General features: G+C 40.5%; 1 protein-coding gene across 6 annotated transcripts in view; it reads right to left on the bottom strand.

Moving 5' to 3' along the window:
• Positions 1 to 815: 815 nt before the first annotated feature.
• Positions 816 to 15,345, bottom strand: part of NALCN (sodium leak channel, non-selective) — a 356,269-nt gene continuing 341,739 nt past the window's right edge. For all 6 annotated transcript variants that reach the window (XM_048854413.2, XM_048854388.2, XM_048854395.2 and 3 more), the window contains 8 exons: positions 14,583 to 14,676; positions 13,719 to 13,851; positions 12,947 to 13,062; positions 9,511 to 9,668; positions 8,691 to 8,841; positions 5,711 to 5,860; positions 5,058 to 5,175; positions 816 to 3,800 (listed from right to left, as the gene is read on the bottom strand). In XM_048854413.2, the coding sequence (XP_048710370.1) occupies positions 3,607 to 3,800; positions 5,058 to 5,175; positions 5,711 to 5,860; positions 8,691 to 8,841; positions 9,511 to 9,668; positions 12,947 to 13,062; positions 13,719 to 13,851; positions 14,583 to 14,676 (1,114 nt within the window). In that variant the 3' untranslated portion in view covers positions 816 to 3,606. The remainder of the gene's footprint in view (positions 3,801 to 5,057; positions 5,176 to 5,710; positions 5,861 to 8,690; positions 8,842 to 9,510; positions 9,669 to 12,946; positions 13,063 to 13,718; positions 13,852 to 14,582; positions 14,677 to 15,345) is intronic.

Consider the following 15,345-nt stretch of genomic DNA (forward strand, 5'->3'; position numbering starts at 1 on the left):
CTAGGACACTTACATTTCCATCGGTGATCTGGTGTACTCTGCCTCCCTGGTGGGCTTTTCTTTCCCTGGCTAAACTGTATTGTTCAGGCAAGTTGTCACTGCACATGAGGTGATTTTTCAACTTGTCGCCTCTTAACCTCTTTCCCCTGCTAGGAGCTCCATTATTGAATGTGATGGCTCGCTCCTATTCTTTAGTTATATAAGGAGGTTTTTCACCTGGTTTCTGACATCCCTGAGTGTTAACGACTGACATATATACATTTCCACATCTCTGTAATTGTATCTGATTTCTTACATCTGTAACAGCAAAACTACATAAGAACAGCCATACTGGGTCAGACCAAAGGTCCAGCTAGCCCAGTATCCTATCTTCTGACAGTGATCCATGCCAGGTGCCCCAGAGGGAATGAACAGAACAGGTAACCATCAAGTGATCCATCCCATGTCGCCCAACTAGGGTACAGACAACTGGATTCTGGCTTTTCCATTGTGGCTAACTCTTAATCTGCTTGTTTTCCTTGGATAGGCTTTAAAATGTTTGTTTCAGGGTAAGTGAGGAGGCCTTGGCTCCTCCAGTGATGAAATAATATTGATATAATTATCCACTGCAGGATTTCTTCGCCCTTCATCAGAAACATCGAGAATACTGGACTGGATGGACCACTGCTCTGATCTGCTATGGAAATTGTTAGGACTTAAATGCTACCACTGCTATTCTGCATGCATTTTAAATAAAATTACATGCTACTATGCAGCCAAGTAATATATGAGATAAGCACATCAAATAGTGTTATAATGAAAGTTTCGGGGATGGATCTGGCTTAATGCAACTCACTTTTATTAACAGAGTACTGTAGGCAAGGACAAAATGTTTGCCAGATTTTTTTTTTTTTAAAAAGACGACTCGCAGTAACAATGATTCAGAAAGTTTCTGCAGTTAAATATATTATTGAAAATCAAGATTATATCTTTTATAAATCCAGTATTTATCAGATTGTCTAATATACAAAAGCTGAACTTCAAACTGACACAAAAGAGAACACAAAATACTGGCCTTGTCAAATATGTTTTGTAATTTTCTTAAATGTTTAGTCATAGTATACTTTATAAACAATAGAATGCACATATTTGGTTACTTTAAATCAACAATGTACGTAAATTTTGACTAGTTTTAAACTCAAATGTACCACAGAACAGAATGAATACACCAAGCACAAATGTGTATATTATGACTCTTCGAGACTATTATGTTTAAAAAATATCTGTTCAACAGCACACAGAGAAATGTTGGTAGATGCCATGAAAACTATATTTTATGGTCAAAACTGAGTTTGCATCACTGGTGAAGGCATCAGTGAAAACAATACTGTCTTCTGATCATTCTACATTACTGTTTTGGCCAGAAAACACTGTAGAACATTGACAATTACCAGTTTTTGAAAGAAAATGTTACGTGTGGAGCCATACATTAACTGTGAGCCTCTCACAAGATCTCACATCAGGCCATGTTAGAGCAACCTATCATTTCCATAGGAAACAATGGTAGTGGAAAAGGTCTCAGCTATACTACAAAAACAATTGTGTTTGGGGCCCAGCTACAAAGCCTACAACTGCCAGTGTGTATCTGAGGAAAGGGCACACAATCCCCAGCCCATATATTTTAACAACCGTATATTGTGGAACCTACAAGATATGTGCCATTCATGCTGCTTTGGGTCGCTTTTCTTTCCCATCCCTGTATTTGTATAGCATCAATCTATATTGAAAACTCTGGGAAACTGATGGATTCTCTTTTACTTATCTCTCAAGTGGTTAGCATTCTTGGTACTACACAAAACAAACCACCATCACATGTTAAAACATGATTTCCAAGACTAAAAGGGACCAAACCACTTTTTAACCATGTTATGGAATCATGATACAGCCTTGGGTTTGTCAGACTGGAGCATGAGTGATAACATGGTTAAAACTTGATTCACTCCTATCTAGATTGGTAAAACTGAACTGTATTTTAAAAGTCTCAGAGTTGTAAAGAGCACCCCAACTTGCTATTTTATATAACACATCTACTGCTTCCCCTCTATCCATTCGGCCACTAACCCAGTCAAAGAAGTAAGTTAGGTTGGTTTTGCATAATTTGTTCTTGACAAATCCATGCTGGCTATTCCTTATCACCCTATTATCCTCGAGGCACTTACAAATTGATTGTTTAATAAATTGTTCTGGTATCTTTCCAGATATTGACTTTAGGATGACAGGTCTATAAATCCCCATGTCCTCTTTGTTTCCCTTTTTAAAGTCAGGTACTATATTTGGTCTTCTTCAGTCCTCTGGGGCCTCCATGAGTTCTCGAAGATAATGATTGATAATGGTTCCAAGATTGCTTCAGCTAGTTTCTTAAGTACCTTAGGACTAATTTCATTTGGCCCTGCTAACTTGAATATATCTAACTTATCTAAATATTTTTTAACCTGTACTTTTCCTATTTTGCTTTGTGTTCCTTCCCCCCTTGTTAGAATATTAATTGCATTAAATATCTGGTCACCATTAATCTTTTTAGTGAAGACTGAAGCGTAATAGGCATTAAACATCTCAGCCTTCTTGATATCATCAGCTCTCCTTCCTCACTAGGTAGAGGACCTACACTTTCCTATGTCTTTCTCATGCTCCTAATGTATTTAAAGAACCTCTTCTTATGGCTGCTTATGTCCCTTACTAGGTGTAACTCATTTTATGCTTTGGCTTTCTGATTTTGTCCCTATATGGTTTTGCAATTCTTTTGTACTCCTCTTTAGCAATCCATCCAAGTTTCCACTTTATGTAGGATTTGTTTTTGTTTTCAGGTCATTAATGAAACATACCATGTGTAAATGTTTTTGCAAATTCTTAAATCATGTCATTTTTTTTGGCTGATTTCTTATGAAAATTGAACTCTTTACATAATTAACCAGAAGAAAAAAATACAATTTTTAAAAGCCAATCCATCATTTTCTGATTTTAAAATCAGCTATATTGTATTTGCATATTTAAGAAAATTACAAGAAAAAGACTAGACTTGAAATTCAGAATCTGTACTTTGTAAAAATACTGTGCCTTACCATGAACTCAGTGCTGACCTTTTTTAGGTCATTCATGAATAATAAAATCTTTCTGGAGAGATATTACTAGAATAGAACTGAGAGAAAATAAAAAGAAAATAAATGCTGTACTGTACAGTAATGTGCTGGCCATTTTCAGGTATGGTACAGGATGAAAAAATGCAGAAGTATATACCTGAATACAAATTTTTTGTTACAGCTACAGAATGTATGAAATCTTTCAATGCTCCATCTATGCTAAAGACAATAGAGACTCTGTGGCGTCATCAATACTGCCATAATATAGAGTCTTCCTAACATACAGTAATCATAATAGAGCTGAAATCGAACATACAGGTCTGTATTATGTTTTATATGGCAAAAAGATAAGCAGTTGAAAAATCCTATGACATTCATTTTAAATAAATCATATATCAATTATATCTCATTCAATTCAAACCCCAAGAAAATTGTTTTTATTTGAAATGGCTGTTGTTGCAATATGACTTAAGTTAGCCTCTTTTCTTGGTCAGATGTCAAGAAGATCCTCCCCACTCTCATCACTCTCCACAGTTAGTTGTCTTGTCCACCATTTCTTCACTTCTGATCCACAAGAAGCAGCATCTGACATAGGATTCATCTTGCATACAACAGATTTCATAGTTGTACGACCACCAAACCGCAGATTGACTGAAGACACTGAATGGCTGATTGGTTTGGGGGCTAGGAAATTAAATGGAAAACTACTTATTAGAGTACACATGCTTATTGAACTATTAAGTCGTAGAGCTTTTCTATATGAGAGATTTGGCACCAGTTTAAATAGACTGATTTAAAATAGATCTAGTTAAACTGGTGCAAACCCCCAATGTAGATGCACTGTGGGTTTGATCTTGCAAGGTGCTGAACACTCGGCCCTGATCCATCAAATCCTGGCCTTGACTTTATGTAGGTCAATGATCACATTGATTTCAATGGACTACTCATGATCTGAAAGTTAAACACATGCTTAAGAGCTTTAGTGGATTGGGGCCAGTGTGCTCAGCACTTTGCAAGATTTCACACTTGCTTGAATTAGTTTATCTTGTGCCATTAAATTACTGATCTAACTCAACCAGTATATGCTAGTATATGCACATATGACTGATGTGCATCTTAAACAGAGGAATGGAGGAAGAAGGGCTAATGTGCCTCCTTCACATAAAATGATCCCAGTACCATGCATGCACACAGGCCTGGGGCCCTATCCCCTTGAGCTGGTCAGCAGAGCTGGCCTGGCATGGGGATTGTGCACTTTTAAAGAGAGAAGAGGCACGATGGTAGCGTGTGCTTCTTTCGGCGCCTCCTACTCAATCCGCCCACCCACCCACCCAACATGAGCATTGACTTAAAAGACACTGCCTGGCGCTTATTTTCTATTGTGATGTAGTCATTGTGATGACAACTTAAGCGTGCTTCCTGTTTATGGGTAAATAAACCTATCCAGGGCTGATTAAGCAGCTAGACAGAAGGCCAAGGAGTTTATCAATCCAGGATATGGTTAGTACCGAGGTGGAAGAGAGCATCACAAGCTGCTACAGTTATAATGAAATGTTTAATTAAGCTACTGTTATTTCATTTTATGTATTTCAATAGCACCCAAAATGTGCTAGATGCTGTACAGGAAGGCACAACTCCAGCATACCAATCAAGTGGTCAGGGTGGTGACTGATCACATCTTCATAATGTCATATTTTTAAAATCTTGAGGGCGCGGAGGGACAGTTTCCTCTTAGAAGGCTCAGAGGGCAAACCACTCCAAAGTGGGTAGGGCAGGGCAAAGAGGAGGAAGGACCATGGACCAGCTTCCCCTCCCCTCTGCATTTTCTCCATCTGGGGCCTGTGTGTAGACAGTCTGACCCTTTTAAAACAGCCTCTTATCAAGCTGCATTCCAAGGGGTGCTTTGGTATTTATATATTTTATTTTATGGTTTTCACTTACCTGATGGCAAACGCCATTGTCCGAATTTCCGTTGAGGCTTCCCACCATCTGTAGAGTCCTGCCGATACCCGCCCCTGTCAGAAAGCGTTGGACTAAGGAGCTGCTGCTGGCTACTTGTCTGAATGGAGCAAAACTAAAATTCAGTGACCTTCATTATGGCTGCCTATGGCATGGCCATGCCATTGTAACAAACACTTTGAAAGGTCTCTATTTCCCAGACTACTAAAGAAACATGCGCTCACTTTACATTTTTATTTTTTTCCCTGCAGTCTGTTTTCTGGTTCCTTACTGCCCCCCACTCCCCCGCCCCCCAAGTCTACAAATTAACAGAAAAAATAATTGGGCTGGAGCTTATGATAAAATTCCACAGAAGGGCTCGTGGGGGTAGGAAAGCTTTCTCAGGATCCCATGGGGGAGCCCCCCCTCCCATGTTGCATACCTCCCTGGATATAGAATCCAGGTCTTCTGATTCCCTGTCCAGTGCCCCTTAGACCATGCTGCATTTATAACCGAATGTCAACGTTTTAAACATACACTGTTTTAATTTTTTTCAATAAAAATGATATTAAAAACATTAAAAAGAATTTTGCTGTGACAAGCTCAAGTATAATTCTTGATTAGTATCAACAACAATAATTTGCATACGCCTGTACCTCTGGCTGTGCATTGTTATCTTGATTATTAGCATTCATATCTTCACTTGGCTGTGTTGTCTCAATGCTGGGTGGATTCAGAAATCGGCTCAATTCCTGCTGTTGGCTCTCTCGTAGACTATGGATAATGCTACATGACTGCTGCTGTTTCTATCAAAATATATTTATGTCACCAAAAGGAAAAAAGAAACTTCCCTCTCAAAGACTTTTGTTCCTTGATTTTTTAAATTTTAAAAAAATCCCTCTAAATACTGAATACTTCTAACAATGTTGAGTGGCTGGTATGGATTCCAAATTGTTCCATGTTTTCTGTAAATCTACATAGACCCCCCCCCATCTTCACTATTTAAATATAGAGAAATCTGTCTCTGAAATCTACGGGCTTGAGATGTAGGAATTACTCGGTGAAATCTATGTTCTGTGGCATGCAGGGGCTCAGACTAATTGATCAGACTTGTGCCTTTTGGCCTTAAAATATATCTATGCCGTAAGAGACCACCCAAAGAGCCAGCAAAAACAAAACTCTGACTTACTAGCAATGATCTTTATGGGGTTGATCAGAAGCCCGTTGAAGGCAATGGAAAGATTCCCATTGATTTCAATGGGCTTTGGATCTGGCCCCAAATAAGGGTGAATAAAATGATCACGGAAGCCTTAGGAATATTTTACAGTGTGGATTTTTTGTTGGAAGTTATTACTGTAACAGTGCCAAAAATCTGCTGGGTTCTTTATAGTACCAACAGAAAAATGTAGCCTCTGTCACTAAAATCTTACAATCTAATTTAGTTTTAAATTAAAATAAATGGTCCTTGGAGAAGGCTTCATTGTGCTGTATGGTTTTAACATGCCACTTGCTTGATAATTAATAAGCCAATTTGAAAATATATAAAAAGCTTATATTAAAAAAATATTTTGCAATTCTACTGAAGTTAGTAAAAGGTTCATGTAACAGGTAATGGTCTGATTCATATTGTTAAAGTGAAATGCAAAGTATATTTACTTTTATAGATTGTAATTCAATATGATAATGAATTGAGCAATTAGGCTGAACAAAATCAAAACTGAGAGATAAGATTAATTTAACAACAGCTACAACTGGAGTTGGGACAAAAATAGAAAAATTAGTCTGAAAAGGAACCATTTATCTGAATATCCCTGGGAATTTGTTGTTTCAGATAAAATGAAAGCTGTATATCGGGTTTTGGTTATACAAAATTACAAAGGAGCAAGAGGCAGAGCCTACAATTCCCTGGTGTACTCAAATCACAAAATTTTCACGGCAACATTACAGATTGTCATGGGGAACTTTCCTACTATAATTTTGGCCAAGGTCCTTTTTTTTTTGCCAAAAAACCCGGGACTAACTCAGTGGCAAGATTATGACTGGTCCAAACGTTCTAAGCATTCTGGGCCTGATTTTCACAATGACAGGAACCCAGGGCTTTATATACAGGGATGGATACAGGAGGGCCAGGGAGCAGTGGGAGAGTGCTAGAGGGGAAATACATAAGCTCAAGGCTAATGAAGGTGTGGTTCCCAGTAGTCAATTAAGGCCCTGTTAGGAACCTAATAAAACCCCCTCCGTCAGGCAGACAGAGGAGAAGGAGGAGGAGGAGGAGGAAGAAGAAGGAGGACTGGAGCTTGGAGGTATGGTGAGAAATCTGGAAGACCTCAACTTTGAAGTAAGGGAGACCCTGCCCAGCAGGACAGGGAGACTCCCTTCCCCCCAGCACCTAAGGACCAAGGGTAACCCCACCTAAGGGGGAATGAGGGTAAGAAACCCACTGGGGTTGAGAGGGGCTGGGACTCAGAGCGAGGAGCAAACCCAGACTCCTCCCCCGCTTCCCTCCTCTACCACCTTCCCAGGCTAGTAGCGGGGCCCTCGGCACCCAAGAGCAGGGGCAAAGGGTGGCATCTTAGCTTCCCGCCAAGAAAAGCGCAGGACCCACCAGACTAAAATCAGCCATCTTGCCACAGTACCTAATTTACACATGCACATAGATACATGTTTGTGCGCTGAAATATACAAACTGGCCTTTTGTGTATGTAAATAACGTATTTTCACACAGTCTCTGTAATGGTACATGCAAATTAGGCTTCAGAATATACACTACATTTGGGTCTTCTTTGCGGATTGTCGTACCACTCTCGTTGGGGGGGATCTCTTTTGCAGTGATGGAGACCCTTGGCTGGTGGTAGGGGCAGCTAACACGATGATCTTCCGCCTGAATAGCTATCCAAGATGGAGTGGCAGTGGCAATGAAAATATCAGCAGTACAAATGCCAGAAACTAGCACTCTCTTTAACCTCTAGCAGGTTGTTTAGAAGAGTCCACAATCCTGCACCATTGAAGATGGTAGGCATTTTGCTATTAACTTCAATGAGAGCAAGGCTGCGCCCCACAAAGACCTTTCCCTAAACAATGTATCCCTTGCTTTATTCATTTGGCCTTGTCTGCTGCAGAGCAGGTCACATAGGTTTCCTGCTGTGTAAGGAAAGGGGATTTGTTGGCAGGAAAACAGGTTTTGCCTGCAAACTTTGTGGAGGTTACTGATTCTGTGAATGTAATTGTCTGTACTACGAAGACTATACCGGCATAGCTAGGTCAGCATAGATATGCTGGCATAACCCTGTAGTGCAGACACAGCCTATACCAACGGAAGGAGGTTTCCCATTCACGTCAGACCACCGCCTCCTCAAAGGAAGTTAGCTACACTGATGGCAGCATTTTTTTCTTGACATAGTTGCATCTACACGAGGGATTCGACTGGCATAGCTATGTCGGTCCGGGCTGTGTTTTTTTTCACGCCCCTGGCCTACGTCAACCTAACTTGTAAGTGTAGCCCAAGCCTGATTTTTCCACAGATACATATTTTTCCCACATAGCTTGTAATGATGGCTACAGAGTAAACGAGGCAAAGTGAGAGGAAACTGACTGGTTCAGTTCACTGAAAGCACTCGCTGTTTTCGCTTCACTTACTGCTCTGATACGCTTTAAGCATTTCTTCAGCCACATGCGTATGGTTTGTTTGGCCACTTCTTCTTCTATCGTGTACTCTAGTTGTTCCCTGGCAAGAAGCTCTTCCAGTTGAAGACTTTTCCGGATATCAACAGACCTGTATGACAGCATGCTAGAAGAAACACACAAATAAACAGCATTTTTAAAAAGCCGATGTACTTACCTATATCATCATTAACAGTGTTACACTTTTAAAATCTCAATGCAAAAATGTCAAACGTCGGCACCCACAGTAAATTTATAGAGCTAGCTAAATAAAGATGAAGGGAAGATCTACTGGTGCTCAGCACAACTGAAAATCAAGCCACCTATATTTAGGTGCCCAAATATGGATTCAGGTGCTTAACTTGAGGCACCCATGTTTGAAAATTCAGTTTCTTTCCCCTGTTTATGCTGCCTGTTTACCTTTTTGCATTTTTTCTCATCTGGGACAATGTAATTATTGGAGGAGACTGAGTTTCACTTTTGGTTATAGTCAATTTTACTGTCAGGTTTTCACCTGTGCATTGTTTGGATTTACAAACACAGCAAGGGAATGTTAATTTAAAACAATTGTTTCAAGTGGGAATTTAAAAAGCTCATGAAGACATTTCTCTAGGACTTAGATTTTCTACTGTAAAAATTAATTTAGGGGAAAACTCTAATATTTGGTTTAAATTTAAGCAGAGAGTACCACTTTGACACAAGCTTGTATCCCCAACTCATTTTTTCAGTCTTATGTATAACATTTTGTCTGCAGAGAAACATGTTACAACAAACATAAAGGAAAAGCCCACCATACCTCAATACGTCATGGAAAGTGACATCTCCACCATTATGCAGCCTCTCCATTTCATAGCACATGTGCTTGAACAAAAGTTTGTCCTTGTCCAGATCTACCTCCAACCTCCCACGCAGCAACCTCAGCAGAAACTTCACACGGAAGGTAGGGATTACCCCCTAGGTAAGATTGCATCATAGCTGGTTAATTATGGCTACCTTATAAATAAGTCAGAGGCTCTATTTGATGCTGTTTCTCTAAAGTGACACAGATGCTATTTCTGCAAAGACCCTTGGGGTATGTCTACACTGCAGCTAGGAGTGTGTCTCCCAGCCCAGGCAGACAGACTAATGCTAGCTTGGCTCGAGCTAGCATGCTAAAAACAGCAGGGTGGAGGTAGCGGCTCCGGCAGAGACTCGGGCTAGCTATCTGAGCACAGGACCACGAAGTTGGGTGGGCTTCAGAGCCTGAGCTGCAGTGTGAACAGCAGTGCCCACACTGCTAGCTTGAGCCCTGCTAGGGCGAGTCTGTCTAACCAGGTGGGGACGCTCGTTCCCAGCTGCGGTGTAGAGGTACCCTTTGACTTACATGGGGCCAGGATTGTACCAAGGGCAGTGCAACTGAACAATGCACACATAAAGGGGCTTATCTTCAGCTGGTGTAACTTAGCAATAGCTCCATTGAAGTCAGTGGACTATCCTGATTCAAACAAGCTGAGGATCTGGCCCATATATTTTGCCTAAGATTTGAAAAGTTCTCTGGGGGACTTGGATGCCTAGTTTTCATTCATTTGTAATGGGAATTGCATATCCAAACAGGTGGCTTTGAACATCAGCCCTGACATTTTTATTTCCTGAGAATTAAACCTTTGGCCTAGAGTCATTTATTAGGAATAAAGTCAGCTAGATTTCTAAACATTCACAGGTGTGTGCCACTATGCCTGTTACGCAGCTGCCCCATCATGTGTGTATACAGCGGTTTATAAGTAGTATGGCCTCTTGCTTTTCCATGAGCTTCTACTCCAAGATGTAACCAACATACAAACTTCTTGAGGTGTTTGTGGCAACTATTTTGAGACTGGCTGTTGATAAAGAACTAGGAGTGAAAACATTTTCTCCAAAATTTGCAGAATCAAATAGTTTTCTTTGAACATTATGTTCTGTAACTTTTTTATTATGGGAAGGGATGTAAGTCCTTTGTTATACAAGGTCCCACATCACAACACTCTCTTCTCAGCCCTAGGATGTAGCACTATGAGCCCTGCCAGCCCTGCAAACACAGGACAAGGACTTCAATCCCCACACAGCAATCTGCTGCCACTAGACCAGTGGTGGGAAACCTGCGGCTGCAGGAAGCCGCGGGCCACAGGGACGTGCTGGCCACCACTTCCCGCAGCTCCTGTTGGCTGGGAATGGTGAACTGTGGCCAGTGGGAGCTACTGGGGGCCATGCCTGCAGATGGTCAACATCAGCAAAATGTCTCACGGCCCGCAATCAGATTAACCTGATAGGCCGCAGGTTACCCATGACCACACTAGACCATCAGCTGATCTCAGCACACTGTAGTTCATATTCAAAATTGTTTGAAGTAATTCAGTGATGGGATAAGTGAACCATTCATAGTTTAATTCCTGTTGGTACCCAAACCTCTAAGTTGTTCCCATACCCAGGCCCTCTCTCTTTTTCAGCTGGGCCATTCTAAAGATAGGAAATGTAACTATGTGTATCTCTGACCCTAGGTTGAGGGGACAACTCCTGTGCTGCCTGGAGGGAAAGGACTATGACCCAAAGCCTGTAAAGACCTATACACATGCTTAACTTTACTACTGAATATAGTCCCTGGGAGCAAAGTTAAGCATGCACATATGTGTTTCAAGGATCAGGGCCTATGTGAAATGCAACATCTCATGTTCATTGTTCTTTTGTGAACCTGGGTTGATGTTAAAAAAAAAGAAATCACAAAATCCTCCTGTGATGTTGCACCCTATAATGCTTTATAGAAATATACTTATGAATGTAAATATGACATAACTGTTTTATGCTATATATGCCATGTAACATATCTTTGCAAAGGTTATATTCTACTGAATGTATTCATCCTATTCGTATGCATGTATAATTTTTATATCTGAGGTTATGAGCGTTGGCTCTATGCTTGTATTTAAAGTGTTTGCTGTAGAAAGCACCTAAGGCAGATTTGGTCAACATAGTGTGAAGGGGTTATTCAAGTAATTGGGAGTACTTGGCCAGCAATAGACCTTAATAGACGTTAATCCACATCTGAGCTTTCCTGGGAACGTTTGGGCTAACATGGCGTCGGCCTGTAAAGAACTGAAACATGCATGGACATGTGACTTGCCCATGTGACTCCAGAACTCCACCTTGTAGCTATAATTCTACACAGGGGGAGAGAGGGGTTTCCACACACAAGAGGGAGGCTATAGAAGCCCCTGGGAAACCCCTCCATTTTGTCTTCAGCTGGCTCAAGAGATAGCCCGTCCACCCCAAAGGTTGCCTGAAAGAAATTGGAACAATGGACAGTAACTACAGGGGTGTGAGTGATTGCTGGATCCAGACTAGCAGGAGGCTGGTCTATCAAAGAAGCTTACTGGAACATCTCTGAGGGTGAGATTTACCTGCATTTAGTTTCCTACAGTATTAGGCTTAGACTTGCGTGTTTTATTTTATTTTGTTTGTTAATTTACTTTGTTCTGTCTGTTATTACTTGGAACCACTTAAATCCTACTTTTTGTATTTAATAAAATCACTTTTTACTTATTAATTAACCCAGAGTACGTATTAATACCGGGGGGAGAGGGGGAAGGCAAACAGCTGTGCATCTCTCTCTCTAAGTGTTGTAGAGGGCGAAGAATTTATGAGTTTACCCTGTATAAGCTTTATATAGGGTAAAACGGATTTATTTGAGGTTTGGACCCCATTTGGAGCTGGGTATCTGAGTGCCGGAGACAGGAACACTTCTTAAGCTGTTTTCAGTTAAGCCTGCAGCTTGTGCAGGTCGTAGTTCAGACTTGGATCCGTGTTTGCAGCAGGCAAGCGTACCTGGCTCAAACAAGGCAAGGTACTGACATCCCAAGCTGCCAGGGAAAATGGGCTCAGAGATAGTCTAGGCACATCAGGTGGCAGTCCCAAAGGGGTTTCTGTGATCCAACCCATCACACCCTCTATACCAAACTCACTCTGACTCTAGGTGGGTTTGAGGCTCAGTGGGTTAGCACAGCCCACCGTCTGTTTTCCTAGTAATACATTTTTTGAGGAAACAATGCAGCAGATTTACTTAGCTCATAAGTTCTTTGGGGGCAGGGACTGTCTTTTTGTTGTGAGTTTGTACAATGTCTAACAGAATGGGGTCCTGGTCCACAACTGTGGATACTAGGCATTATGGTAAAACAAATAATAATAAAAGTACCGAGTGCAGTGCTTATTGTCAAGAATCTTACCTCTCTTTTGTCATCAACCATATTCCATATAATCTGAAAATGTCTAAGATCATTGTAGCTTAAAAGTTGGTCTTCTTCAGTGGAGTAAAACAATGAGAAATTCTCCACAATGATCGCTACAAAACACATAAATTAAACATAGTATAAGACTAGCCGGTCAGTACTTTCCAACAGTTATACATTACTTAGAGATAATGTATTTCAGCATGAACTGAATTTTCACATGTGGCTGTAACAGCAGCAACCTATGGGCAACCCTGGTGCTAATGCACCCCCATATTGTGTATTTTTGTTGTGCTCAAATTTGAAAATTTGGTCCTTAAATCTTAAATAGGGGCCTAATCTAATGCCCACTAAATTCAACTGGAAGATTCTCATTTGCTTCAGTGGGAGTTGGAATATCAGGCCTATAAAATATAAACTGGAGAGTAGACTAGCTCTGGAAAAATGATTTCCTTTGTACAGCTCTCATCTACATTTTCATTTTCAGACCTCATCAAAAGACATTTTCGTATTTAGCGTTAACAGCCAGCAATTTAAAATAAAGGTTAGAAACATGCAACATACCAGCCAAGTATCTGAAAACATCAGACCATTATAACATTAACTTGAGGGCATTTAACAATTTCTTTTTATTGAGAGAGTTTAAAAAAATGTTACAGTTGATATGGCCTACAATGTAAGGCCTGTTCTAGATGAGGCACCCAGATCTAAAGGCACTTCACCCACGTTCTAAGATAACTATTTTTCATATTCAATACTTGTTGCTCACCTACAAGCAAATTCAGCATTATGTATGCAATGATGACATAAAAGGAACAGAAATACATCAGAGCCCCAGCATAATTTCCACAATCTGTCTTCCAGTATGTGCTGTTATCTGGAGTACAAAAAGGAGGCTGAACCTTCAAAACAAAACAGTAAATAATTAAATCAACAAAATAGGCAAGGGATTACTTATCGGTCTGCAGTTAACATAACTATATTTTGGTAACTATATTTTGGGAAAATAATAAAAATAATAAGGCACCTCAGACCAATGTAGGTTTTGTGGAGAAATACCACATTTGGGGGAAAGGAGGAAATATTTCTCTGTTATTTTAAATGGTAGTTGCTGAAAGCAGCTCAGAGCTTGACCTGGAGGTGATGGATTAGTGGGCAGAGTGAAGGTGAGGCAGATCGAAGATGCACGATGAATCCCTTTAACACATTTCTGCAATTACCCCCAAATAGGAGAATGGGTATATATTACTACAGCAAAACAGCAACCAGTGGCAATGAAATGTTATGACACATGTTTAACAAACAGCAATCACTCCCATGAATTCAAGACAGGAAGTGAAGAACACCTTATCCAATGTAACTGAAACATGGGGGGGGGGGGTGAGGGGAGGAAGAGATTTTATGTTAGGAAAAATAAAATGATGCTAACTGAATTTGGGCCAGGACATCAAGATTAATGTTCTTATGAAGTGTCCCAGGGTACTTCATTTTAAGGTCAGATTTATCTAAAGGACGATGGCACCATCAACAACACAGTGCTTCTTTGTACCAAGCCAGAGCACTGGACACAGAGTCAGAGGAAATTGTGCAACCAGTTTCTTCTCTGTTTTATATGTGATTGTATTGTATTTACCATGCAGTCATGCATAATCTTGTTCCAGTCTTCCCCAGTAACTATTCTGAAGAGTACAGTAATAGCCTTGCCAGCTGATGAAAAGTTTGCATGCCTGTTTTTTTAAGCAAAAAGAGGGAAAGAGCAGCTCAGATGTCAGAAATAAAATCTTGGCAATATAAACACATGCAACTTTCTGGAGAATTATTTTGCTGTGCATTCAACAAGTAAAAAAAAAAATCATTTGTATTTTCTATTATTCTTACCTGAGCCTGTATTGTTGGTAGAACTCAGAGAATAATTTGCAAACGTATTCACTAAATAATTTATGCTATTAATTTAATAGGGATTTAGAAGCCGGACTTCAGCCACCCAGTTTTGAAAAATTTGGCTAATATCTTATCAAGTAATAAAAGCTCACTTGGGGCCATATCCTGCCCCAGGCCTTCATCTTATTTGTGCCCCTTCTGTGGTGCAAAGGGATGGAGAGATGTCCTTGGGTTATGTAGGGTAATTCCCAGGTGACGTAAAGCTTATGTAGCTGGCTCACTCTCACTCCATTCGAGGTGCCGGGACCATTTCTGGAGGAACCAAGGGTGTGAGCAGGTGTAGCTGTAGCACAGTGTTCCAGCAACCTCGGCGAGTGGAACAGTCCTTTTGGGATTGTTCCAGCTGGTACAAAGAAGAGCAGCCATTAGCCTTCTCTGTATTACACTGGGTGTCTGTTTAGTCCCAGGATTTGGGGAATGGGAAGGTGGCTTAGAGCCTTCTATCATTCGCTGTC

The sequence above is a fragment of the Caretta caretta genome, chromosome 1 (assembly GCF_965140235.1).
Source record: "Caretta caretta isolate rCarCar2 chromosome 1, rCarCar1.hap1, whole genome shotgun sequence".
Taxonomy (NCBI): Eukaryota; Metazoa; Chordata; order Testudines; family Cheloniidae; genus Caretta; species Caretta caretta.